The sequence below is a fragment of the Hippocampus comes genome, unplaced genomic scaffold, assembly GCF_001891065.2.
Source record: "Hippocampus comes isolate QL1 unplaced genomic scaffold, H_comes_QL1_v1.1 scaffold36, whole genome shotgun sequence".
Classification (NCBI taxonomy): Eukaryota; Metazoa; Chordata; class Actinopteri; order Syngnathiformes; family Syngnathidae; genus Hippocampus; species Hippocampus comes.
The window spans coordinates 735,249-748,128 of NW_017805695.1; the positions used below are offsets into that span (position 1 = coordinate 735,249).

A 12,880-nucleotide genomic window follows, 5' to 3' on the forward strand; every position below is an offset into this window, starting at 1 on the left:
AAATAGGGCTTGACTCATAATTTCTGCTTTAGTTCATCCCAGAGTTATTTCATGGTTTTGGAGGTTAGCAGAGCAAGTCAAGTAAAAATCAAAATTGTCATACTTTATCGATACCGTTCATATATATATATATATAAAAAAGCAGTTGAACATGTTACATAAATTAACCGTTCTCCGGTGCTTTCATTTGATCATCCTTCAGCAAATAACACCACAACACTGCTTAATATTCAACTGCACACGTAAAAGAGAACATTTTTTAAAGCTTTTTAAGCATTGCTCCATGAAATAAACTCTGGTTTATTTAATTTTTGCCCTTGATCCTCCATTACAATCCATCACATTCTGGACATTTTCCGCTGCCTCGCTGCAGCCTCATTTCACACTGCAGACTGCCACGCCCAAGTGAGTCACACATTAATGGTCTCAAGGGACAAGCTTGAGCCATTTTCATTGCTCGTTTATCTCAGGGGTGGGTAAACGTTTTGAGCTCAAGAGCCACATTAGAATGTTAAAATGGACAGATGAGCCAGGTCATTCATAGGGGTAGAAATATATAATAGAGATCATCATAATAATGAAATAATTCCTTCTATTTTTATTTGGTCAATAATTCATATAATTATTGATTCAAATGCATTTGAAAAAAAAGGAATATGTATTCTATGGTGGGTATTATTTAGTGATTGTACTGTATTTTTATTCAGTCAAAAAAAGCAGCATGGTGGGCTGGCTGGTTAGCAACTCTGACTAAGAGTTCAAATCTGGGCTCTGGCCATCCTGCGTGGATTTTAAGTATTCTTCCCCTGCCTGGGTTTTCTCCCAAATTTTGAATATATGCAAGGTTGGATAAAAGAAAGGATAACATTGTCCAGGAGTGTGATTGGTTTTTGAATTTGTGCCGTGCAATTGGCCGGCGACCAGTTCGGGGAGTACCCACCCACTTGCCCAAAGTCAGCTGGGATAACCTCCAGCACACCCGTGACCCTAGTAAGCATAAGCGGTATAGAAAATGAATGGACTTAACAAAAACTCCAATCCATTAACCAATCATTTAATAAATGAACATTTTTAAAACGATTAAATATGTGCTGCAGTAACATCAGCCTCTGGGTGTGGCCTTGCCTGTTTTTAAAGATCAGTATGAATTGTTTTGATTGCGTCTTAGACCCTTGAATAGTATTTGTCTAATTCAGTGTGTTTGTTAAATCATGAATCTTGAAACAATCGATTCGAAACTACCTGTGGGAATCCCACGAGCGATTCATGTGCATTATGGTCATTTGAGAATATCCATACAAGAATTACGCAAGACAAAGACATACTGTGCTAAGCACAGCTCTGCATCACACATGCACAGGGCCCATTGAAGGCTCCTATTTCAACCACGGAAAGTACTTTTCGTATAGCGGGAGACTGTCTCTGCTCACTTACAGGACTGATCACCATTCAGTCACAAGGATGACACAAAAATAATTTTTTATTAAAATCATTTTCACTCACGATCACACTAACGCTGAATTTATAGTGTTGAGTGTACACAGACATTACTGTACTCCATTATGACATGCTCCACTATGACCTGCTGTAATATCGGTATTGGTAAATAGTGTCCTTTGTGATGTTGAATAATTAACTATTCATGTACAGAATATAACTTACCGTATTTTATGGATCATAAGGAGCACTTAGAATCCTTTCATTTTATTAAACATTTACGGTTTGCCTTGTAATGCCGCATCCCCTATTGCAGGGGTGTAAACCTCATTTCTGTCCTGGACCACTTCGGTGTTACGTCTTCCCTCGGAGGGCCGTTGAAACCGTAAACATTTTTAATCGTCTCATCGCATTATTATTTGTACACAACAAATTATTGGATAACTACTTTTTAGATCAGTCAACTATAATAGTTTGTTCAATTATAGTTCAAGTGAGTGTCAACAGCATCGCAAAATTATTGCAAAATCTCATTTCTTATTGATTACACATGACAATTTAACACGTCAGTGCACATATTAGCAAGGCTCATGCAAGTTGACACACATGAGTTGCTTTCGTGGGCCACATAAAATAATGTGGCGGGCCAGATCTGGCCCCGGGGCCTTGAGTTTGACACCAATGCCCTATTAAATGGATGAATGTTGCCTTTTCAGTTCATTGTCTTGAATTCAAAAGTCCTTCCCATTAAGTTTGCGTTGTCATTCTCACCTGCATTTAAATGCCTGCAGGCATCTACACATTTTTGTCATACCGGAACGAGGACATCTTCCTGCCTCTGTGTCATGGGAAATGCTTTTTGATGAGCCTAATGCGACCTCTGTTTGGCTCTGTATTTCCAATGTTAAAATGTGGGAAAATATCATTGCGGTCCGTGGGATCGGGAAGTAAACATTAAGTTCCTTCCTATTTGCTTAAACATTGATGTTTGCTTTCTCATTCTAACCCATATCTAATTGCTAGCAGGCATCTGTTTTCGTCATACCATACATCAGGGGTGCCCAATACGTCAATCGCGATCGACCGGTAGTTCGCAAAACTCGAAAATACTTCCTGATTTCATCTTAGTCATGAAAGTTGGAAGTATTTTCGAGTTTTGGTCCGGGAATTCATGGGAAATGTCCTACTAACCTAATACAAACAGTCGTCGGTGAGATCCAATGTAAAATGAGCTTTTTGGGCGGCATATTTCTAATCTTACAATGTGGGACTGGTGCGAGTTAAAAAAATACAGCCAGCTTCCGGAAGCTGCTGTAAAATGTTGGATAAAGGTGAATGCATTGACTTGTTTACAGCTGTTGAACTGTCAACCAAGGTTCAAGGTTCAAGGTTCAAGGTTCAACTTTATTGTCAAATATGCATACATTGACATGTAGCATGGATGAAATTTATTTCTCTCAATCCTCAGCAAACAGTGAAAGACAATGTAGTCTAAAACAGTATAAACATATAGACGATATATACAATAAAAGACGATATATACAATAAAAGCAGCATAAAACAATGGCACTTGAGGCTATTGAGGATAAAAGTGACGTAGTGCATTGTGCAATATGCAATATGCAGATGACGGATAATGAGGGGAGGGTCATAGTCTGTGACAGGAGGCAGGGGTCGGGCAGAGGCAGAGGGTGGGGAGTTTGGGCAGAGCACGGAGGGAGTTGAGTCTCCTGACCGCCTGGTGGAAGAAACTGTCTTTGAGCCTGCTGGTTCTGGCACGGAGACTTTGCAATCTCCTTCCCGACGGCAGCAGGCTGAAGAGGCTGTGGGATGGGTGTGTGGGGTCGCCTGCGATCCGGATGGCATGGCGGGTCAGCCGGGAGTAGTAAATGTCCACGAGTGGGGGCAGAGAGACACCAATGATCTTCTCAGCTGTTCTCACGGTGCGCTGCAAGGTCTTTTGGCAGGACACAGTGCAAGCACCATACCACACAGTGATACAGCTGGACAGGATGCTCTCAATGGTGCCTGTATAAAATGTCTGCATGATGGGGGGCGGGGCTCTTGCTCTCCTCAGTTTGCGGAGGAAGTACAGGCGCTGGTTGGCTTTTTTGGCCAGTGATGCGGTATTGTGGCTCCAGGACAGGTCTTCAGAGATGTGCACTCCCAGGAACTTGGTGTTGCTCACTCTCTCCACTGTGGCACCGTTAATGGCCAGTGGAGCATGCTGGGAGTGCGTCTTTCTGAAGTCCACAACAATCTCCTTTGTCTTCTCCACATTCAGGTGGAGATTGTTGTCCTTACACCACAAGGCTAGCCTGCTCACCTCACTCCTGTAGCTTGTCTCATCGTCGTTGTTGATGAGACCCACTACAGTCGTGTCATCCGCAAACTTAACAAAGAGGTTGGAACTGGAAGAAGGAGTGCAGTCGTGGGTCAGCAGTGTGAAGAGGAGGGGGCTCAGCACACATCCTTGTGGGGCTCCTGTGTTCGTCATGATGGTGCTGGAGGTGTTGCCGCCGACCCGAACTGCCTGTGGTCTCTCCGTCAGGAAGTCCAACAGCCAGTTGCACAGGGAGGTGTTGAGCCCCAGGTGGTCCAGTTTGTGGATGAGCTGCTGCGGAATGATGGTGTTGAATGCTGAGCTGAAGTCGATGAACAGCATTCTGACATGTGAATTCTTGGTCTCCAGGTGGGTGAGGGCTGAGTGAAGGGCGGTGGAGATGGCGTCTGCAGTTGATCTGTTCTGCCGATATGCAAACTGGTAGGGGTCCAGGGAGGGGGGGAGGGCAGACTTTATGTGCTGCATGACTAACCGCTCGAAGCACTTCATGAGAATGGGGGTGAGTGCGACCGGGCGGTAGTCATTGTAGCTGGAGGGTGACGACTTCTTCGGGACCGGGATGATGGTGGTGGCCTTGAGACAAGTGGGGACAACAGCCTGGCTCAGTGAGGTGTTAAAAATGTCTGTGAAAACATCAGTGAGCTCCTCAGCACAGTCTCTCAGGACGCGACCCGGAATGTTGTCAGGACCTGCTGCTTTCCGGGCGTTTGTTCTCCTGAGGGAATGCCTCACACTATCCTGGGAAAGTGTCAGCACCTGGTCACCAGGAGGGGGTGGGGTCTTCTGTGCTGGGGTGTTGTTGTCTGTCTCAAAACGGGTGAAGAAGTCGTTCAGGTTGTTCAGCAGCGAGATGGCGCTGTCGCAGGTGTGCGGAGAGGGCTTGTAGTCCGTGATGGTCTGGATCCCTCTCCACAGGTTTCTGGTGTCTCTGCTATCCTTGAACTGGTCTGTAATCCTCCTTGAGTATTGTCTTTTGGCCAGTCTGATGCCTCGTGACAGGTTGGCCCTGGCAGTCCTGAGGCCCACCACATTTCCAGCTCTGAAGGCGGTGTTCCTGGCCCTTAGTAGCCTGCGGACCTCACCTGTCAGCCATGGCTTCTGATTGGCTTGGATAGTAATGGTTCTGGTGACCGTGACATCATCCATACACTTCCTTATGTAGGACGTGACGGTCTCCGCGTACTCGTTGAGGTCAGTTGTTGCGTGTTTGAATACACTCCAGTCTGTGGTGAAGAAACAGTCTTGGAGTGCTTCTGTGGAACCCTCAGGCCACACTCGTAGTTGCTTCCTCACTGGTTTGATGACTTTCACCAGTGGCCTGTATGCTGGCAGTAGCATCACAGTGGTGTGGTCTGAGGCACCAAGGTGGGGGAGGGGGAGGGCTTTGTAGGATCCTCTGACTGTGGTGTAGACGTTATCCAGAATATTTTTGCCTCTTGTGGGAAAGTTGATGTGGCCATGTAGTTGTGGAAGCACGCTCTTGGGGTTTGCGTGATTGAAGTCTCCAGCCAAGATGAGAAAGATGTCGGGGTGGGCTGTCTGCTGCTCACTGATGTACTGATGGAGTTCAGCCAGAGCCATACTCCTGCTGTTGGTTGAGCCAGGGGGAATGTATATTGCAACCAGCAATATGGCACTAAATTCCCTCGGCAGGTAGAATGGCCGGCATTTGATGATCATAAACTCCAAGGTTGGTGAGCAGCGCTTGCAAACCACAACAGCGTCACGGCACCAGGCATCGTTGATGTAAACACAGATTCCCCCGCCGCGAGTCTTCCCCCCCTCGACGAGCTCTCTGTCTGCTCGGCAGCACGTTAGCCCAGCTAGCCGAATAGCCCAGTCCGGTACACTGTCGTTGAGCCATGTCTCCACGAAAACAAAAACGCAGCAGTCACTCACGGTTTTGGAAGATGTCCGAAGTAAGCGGATATAGTCCAGTTTGTTGTCCAGCGAGCGTACGTTGGCCAGCGTGATTGTCGGGATCGCCGGTCGATGAGGACTAGCTGCTAGCCTAGCCCGGATACCTCCGCGCTTCCCCCTCTTCTGCTTCCTGAGATTCCGTCGGTGGCGCTTCCACCGTGGGCTGGTTGCAGGAGTGGGGGTCGGTGATTGAGCAGGCCTCCGCAGCAGACCGCAGTCACGCAGCAGATCGCAGTTAAGCAGTTTGTTCGCCTTTGGAATGCCTCACACTATCCTGGGAAAGTGTCAGCACCTGGTCACCAGGAGGGGGTGGGGTCTTCTGTGCTGGGGTGTTGTTGTCTGTCTCAAAACGGGTGAAGAAGTCGTTCAGGTTGTTCAGCAGCGAGATGGCGCTGTCGCAGGTGTGCGGAGAGGGCTTGTAGTCCGTGATGGTCTGGATCCCTCTCCACAGGTTTCTGGTGTCTCTGCTGTCCTTGAACTGGTCTGTAATCCTCCTTGAGTATTGTCTTTTGGCCAGTCTGATGCCTCGTGACAGGTTGGCCCTGGCAGTCCTGAGGCCCACCACATTTCCAGCTCTGAAGGCGGTGTTCCTGGCCCTTAGTAGCCAATATATCATTTAGCATTCGCCAAAGTAATAAACACCACCAGTCACCAGATTGACTCGTGATGTTCAAACTTTCATCATTTGTCGGAGGATCCCCTCCCCTCCTCTGCTCAAAGCAACCCCCCGTGTAGTTGCACGACGAACAAAAGCAAGCGAGCCATGCAGCTACCTGAGCCGAGAATAACAGTTCTAAATCTATCAAATAACCATACGGTATAAGTAGAATAAACTATTTCACATACGTTTCCCAAAAATAATGCACCTTTTAACCAGATGCATATTATATATTACTTTTTTTTCCAAATAGACCAGTTCATTGATGTTACACCTATCAATACAGTGTCCCTAAAGGTCCGTAAAATATGGTCGTGGTGCTCTGATCGATCGGCCACCAATCTTAATTGGCCTGATTGTCGTGTAAAAGCACGCGATCGGCATTTGCCAATCAATGCCTTTCATTGCCAATCACAACTCAACTCAAGTCGAAACTCGTACTTTGCAGCTAGCAGCCAACGAGAGACCATCTTGTACGATGTCCACTCCCCCTTTCCACGTTACAGACCAAACCAGCAACTAAATCATGTTCGTGCAGCTTCTGCACAGTCAATTTTTTTTTTTTTGAAAAGTAAATGGATGGATTTTTGGATAGAATCTTCTTTTTTCAAATCTTGAGTCATCAGCTGAAAAGAAATATTGACTGAGTAACCAATTACACTTGTCAACAAATGTTTATTTATTATTATAATTATTATCGTATTATTTTTTTCTTTTTTCTTTTTTTTTCTTTTTTTTTTTTTATGAAAGACGCAGGTAAACTTTTCTAGATAAATTATTTGAGGTGATTCTGAATTTGACCTCATTTTTACTCAAGCACATCAGGTTTTCACAATAATAATTATAATAATAATAGACGGTATTTCATCAAATTTAGGTTCAGCACCAGCTGACATTTTTTTCTGAAACGCTATAAATTACACATGATAAAATCGGCACTGCACAAGCATCTATAAGTCAAACTTAAAAAACAAAAAATGAAAATATCTCAAAAACCTGAGGTGCTAGGAAAAAAATTAAAGACATTTTTTTAAATTAGCCTCAAAAATAAGTTGAGACACAAAGCCATCTTTGATGGAAACTTGCTGTTATTGAAATAATGATTCATGAGTAGCTCTAAAATGTAAAAATGTGCAGCTAATCCATGTGAATGGTATCGTAATTGGCAGCATAAAATGCTGATGGGAACACCCTAATATAATTGCATGTGATACTTTCATCGATGCACGAATAATAGAAGGTGGAGACCCTTAGCCCACCTTATAAGCAGCTTCCCTCATGAATTGCTTTGCAGGCATTTTCCAGATGGCAGGAACAGTGATGACCCATCTCACATCATTGTTGTCAAACTCGCCACCTGTCTGATCACTCAGCTCCTGCAAGATGAAAACAAATGCACTCTGTGGGCTCCATGTATTCTATGTACGGTATGAATGCATGTACAGTACAGTATGTATGTATGGAATTATAACTGTGGTTGCATGCATCATATACAATATATGCATATCTCAAGTCCATTTTTTTTCTTACCAATAACATGAATGATTTAGGGTTTTTGTTAATCCATGAACACAATACATTTCCCAAAATGCACTCCCTGTTCATGTAAGTTTACTTTGGAGTCAGCCAGTCTTCCATTAAGCGTCTCCAGCTGGTCCAGAATGCCGCTGCTCGCCTCTTGACCGGTACTCGTAAGAGGGAGCACATAACTCCTACTCTGGCATCCCTTCACTGGCTCCCCATACATTTTAGAGTTATTTTCAAGATCCTCTTATTTGTTTTCAAATCTCTAAATAACCTTGCGCCACCTTACCTCTCTGAGCTCATCCGCCCCTACACACCTGCCCGGCGCCTCAGGTCTGCGGACCAGACATTATTAGAAGTACCAAGAACTAAACTGAGGCTCAGAGGGGATCGAGCCTTTTCTGTTGCTGGTCCCTCTCTCTGGAATGACCTCCCACTGAGCATTCGGCAAGCCTCCTCGCTGCCCATCTTCAAAACCCACCTCAAAACTCACTTGTATTCTTTGGCATTTGACTCAGCATGACTTAGATTGTTCTTGGTTTTGCTGTTCGGTGCTTTCTACTGTTTTTATTACCGATTTGCTTTACTGTTTGTTGTATATGTTAATTTGCTCCATGTACAGCACTTTGTATGCAGCGATGGCTGTTTGAAAGTGCTCTATAAATACAGTTGAGTTGAGTTGAGTTGAGTAAGAAATAATGTAGAGCAGGGGTGCCCAACCCTTTTTGACCAAAGATCTACTTTTCGATCAGCCAACCTCCCGCGATCGACCCGTTACTGAGCACGAACTTACACACGCATGCCCTGATGAGAATGTGCCATAACGGCCCCTAAGATGAATGAAACAGAAAATTAAAGTAGACACAAAAGTTTGTGAGTTTGTGAAAAGCAAATCTCTGCCTACCTTCGTAGAGACCCGACGCGGAGGTATAGAACGCACTTTTGCAGCATGTTAACGATCGTAGCTCACGTGTACCATTTTAAAATGCTTCTCCCGGCACTCCAGATTCCCATTCTTTGCCAGTGCCCTCGGTGAATTGATACATGCTACAATTCCAGACTACTGACCGCTAACAATTTCGGGTGATGCAGGTTACGCGCCACTGAAGGTTAACAGTGATCTGCTTTTTAATTTAATTTTATTCTTTAAATACTTTTTGTGAAAGTGAGACTCAATGGATGCTAAGGGTGCAGTGTGCACTCACACAAAAATATATCATATTAATAACACGCACAAAGACACACAAATGTTTTGGGTTGTTTTTTTTTCCTTCCCCTCTACACCCTTCGCGATCGACTTGGGACCAGTTTGCGAACTACCGGTCGATCGTGATCGACGTATTGGGCACCCCTGATGTTGACAATGTATGGAAATACGGTATATACTGTTGATCATCAATTCTGGGACATTACCTTTAGTGCTTGCTCCTTAAAAAAAGCCAGTGCATAGGCAAAGATATCCAAAGCTTTCACCCGCTTCCCATTGGCTGCCTGGAGATCCGTGTTGATGGACAGATTCTGTTTGTGGGGATGATGGAAACGATATTAGGATCAGCTTTATCAACAATAACTACAAAACAAATGCGACAATGATCGATTCAATCTTTTTTTTTTAATGTTTAGTTGGTTCATAGGTAGGCTTATTTGCTCAAAAGAATTTTTTATTACATCCTTGTTTCTACAATCATCTTTGTCCTTTCCTTTTCTGTTTTTCTTTTTCTTTTTTATTGCTGCCACCCTTTCCAAATGTGTCGACAGGGTCCTCTTGACTAGATGACCTTGACTATGTCTTGCTTATCTCTGAGACAATCCATCGCCCTCAATCACATTGCTTCAAAACAAAACAAACAAAAACTGTTCTGTACATGTATCCTGGATGAAGTGAGAATGTTGTTGTGAGTACACTTTGCAGCACCTACCTGGGGTGAGGGATACCGAAAAAATCAGGCTGAAAATCTTTTATGAAAAGACCACCTAAACGTTGCACGTGCAACACATGCATCAAACTTTATGCATGCGCAACAATAAACCACCGGTGAATATTTAATGGGTGCTTGAGAGCAGTGTCACAAGAATAAGTCCTAGTCAGGCAACAAAATGGACTTTTTACATTTTTCGAAACAGTTCATATGGAATGTGCATTTGGACTGTTATGTTGCTGACAATTATGTGTGCGTGTCAGCAGGATTCTTACCGCTGTGGTATGGAGCTTCATTTTGAATTTCTCCAGGTAGAGCCAGTGCTTGGACTCACTTGGGTCGAGGTCATGATAAAAGTCACGTGCTGCATAGCCAAAACTGTGGAACTTTCTGTCTGGGGTCAGCAAGATTGTGGTCGGTGTCTTCTGGTTGGACACGCCAGGATCGCCACCCTCCCAACGCCTAGGGAAATTAGGTCATCATAATAATGTACAGGATGTGTCATCAATCAATATACCGTAATTTCCAGACTATAAGCTGCGACTTTTGTCACACGCTTTCAACTCTGCGGCTTATATAATAAAGCGGCCTATTTAAAGATTTTTCTAATGGCCGCCGGGGCGCGCTCAAGCATAAAAGGTAAGAGTGAGAAAGTTGATTTATAAGTGTCGAGGAAGACGCTATCATCTGTCAAAGTGAAAACAACCGGGCATGAGAGGGCGCATTTGACCTGTGTTTTGGGCTGCACTGCATCCACCAAGGATTACTATGCCAAAAACCCCCCCCCCAAAACCCTCAGAAAGACATTGTCGTGAAAGTTGACATGAAAGCGTAAATGGTAGAAAGCCTACTGAAGGAATGGTTCACCGAGTGTTTTGCCAAGTGAAGATTCTTTTCATAGAAAAAAAAGCATTACTCGACAGTGAACAGTAACTTTTATGTGTTTTTTTAAACTGCCCTGTAAGTGCTGTTTTACAAAACTGCGACTGCATTACCGAGGCACTATTTAGAAAGAATAGTTAAGGTATGTGATGAAAACTTTGAAAACACTTTCTGTGTACCGTCTTTTTTTGGTAAATATCTCATGTTACAATGTGGGCACCTGCGGCTTATAAACAGGTGCGGCTTATGTGTGTACAAAATGGTTTTTCCTTTAAAAATGGAGTGGGTGCGACTTATAATCAGGTGCGCTGTATATTCCAGAAATTACACGTTATCTGTATGAGTCCTTTCGGAAGCATCAGCTTTTTAAATGATGATTTCTTGGGTTAAAGTCCAACTCTCTTTCAAACACAACAACACTTTTCCCACTATAAATGGGGGACATTGTCACCTGCTGGTATAAAATAGTTACAATGCATCGTAAGTAGGTACTCCATCCAACTTCCTGTTTCTGATAATAGTCATGATGGAACAAGCTCTATTTAAGGTAAGATTTCTGGATGAGTAGAGGTCTCCTACAATTAGGGTCAACTCACTTTTCTGAGCATACTTGAGACCAAGCGTTGGGTGGTATTCAAATTCTAATACAGTTGTAAAGTCCACTTATTACACCGGGATGTAGGGTAATACCGTCACTAATTTTAGACTTACAGTGATCCCTCACTTATCGCGGTTAATGGGGAATGGGACCCTGCAGCAATCAGTGAAAAACCGCAAAGGAGGGTTGGCTTCCCCCCTTGGAATTTTTGTGTCAGTATATGTGGGTAGCAGCATGTTTAAAATATGTAAACAGTGATTCGACTTTACATATTTGAGAAAAAGACGACCGCAGTACTGGTATTTACTTAAATATTTAATTATACAACTTTATACGGTAATTAACATTCATCAGCATTGCCTCCTGAGTGAGGCGAAGAGACTTGTGTTAGTGGAGGTTTCTCTCACTTTACGCTCTGACGGTGTAGCCGCCGTTAGCCTCCAGCTAGCTCCTGGCCAGCTATCCCCGCGCAGCTGATGTGCTTTTGATAAGACATTTAATCGGTATTGATGAGGAGGAGGCAAAGAGACGTGCTGATTTTTTTCGTACAAGCCCAATCATTCTCTCTCTCCCTCTCTCTCTCACACCACCCCCCCCCCCCCCCCCCCAAAAAAAAAGTAGCAAACACAACAGAAGAAAGTATGCCAGAGAGAGACAGGCGAACGAGAGTTAACAGCATGACGAGACACATCGATCAGAGAGTCAACAGCGTGACGAGACACAAGTGAAGGTGCTGGGCGTGGCTGCAAATATGCGCAGCCAATCAGCTCACAGGATAAATCCACTCGTGCTATCATTGGTCGACGTCACGCCGGGAACCAACTTCGACATTTTTTTTCTGAATACAGTACTTGGGGGGGGGGGCGAACACGATGTCGTGAAGCCGCGATAAATGAAGCGTGATATAGCGAGGGATCACTGTATTTTGTAACTTGTGCCGACCACCACGAGTCTGCATAGTGTAGGGCGGACTCGTAGCCGAAATACAGGATCGATGTTAGTTAAAAATTTCCGGTCACGGCAAAATAACCACTCTGTCCTCTCTTCGCTCTTAACTTGTTGAATTCTTTGGCAATTTTGATGCATATTGGTTTGTTACAAACATCAACTATGGATCTATGATACAAGTGGTGTCATTTTATAATGTGTCATTTCAACATGGCAGCCACTCAATGACGGCTTTATCTATCAACAATTACGTACTCTCAATATCTGTGTGCTGACGGCTGCCTGCCTGAAATGTATATATTTTGCTTCCTTTTTCGAAACGATCGTCAGCCCACGTAGCATTTCAAAATGTGTTGCACAGGTTGGCAACTTGTTGCGCTGTTGGTGTTGGAATTAACAACCAAAAAACAGTCCAAATTGTGGAAGTTGCATTTTTGGGCGACCAATGCGCTTGAGTCACGTGCCACGGACTGGCCGTGGGCTGTCACGTGACGAATAGAATGTCATTCCAAAAAATTACACAAAACATGATTGCCTTCCTTGAGTTTTAAATAGTTATAGTAATATTAACCCTCTGCGATTGGCTGGCAACTGGTTCAAGGTGTCCCCCGCTTACTGCCCGAAGACGGCTGGGATAGGCTCCAGCAAAA

At 44.2% G+C, this 12,880-nt stretch overlaps 1 protein-coding gene across 2 annotated transcripts in view; it reads right to left on the reverse strand.

Annotated features, from left to right (window-relative positions):
• hspa12a (heat shock protein 12A) overlaps positions 1 to 12,880 on the reverse strand; it is a 69,682-nt gene that overhangs the window by 21,518 nt on the left and 35,284 nt on the right. For both annotated transcript variants that reach the window (XM_019882187.1, XM_019882186.1), the window contains exons 4-6: positions 10,078 to 10,264; positions 9,297 to 9,401; positions 7,619 to 7,735 (exon numbers count right to left, since the gene is read on the reverse strand). In XM_019882187.1, the coding sequence (XP_019737746.1) occupies positions 7,619 to 7,735; positions 9,297 to 9,401; positions 10,078 to 10,264 (409 nt within the window). The remainder of the gene's footprint in view (positions 1 to 7,618; positions 7,736 to 9,296; positions 9,402 to 10,077; positions 10,265 to 12,880) is intronic.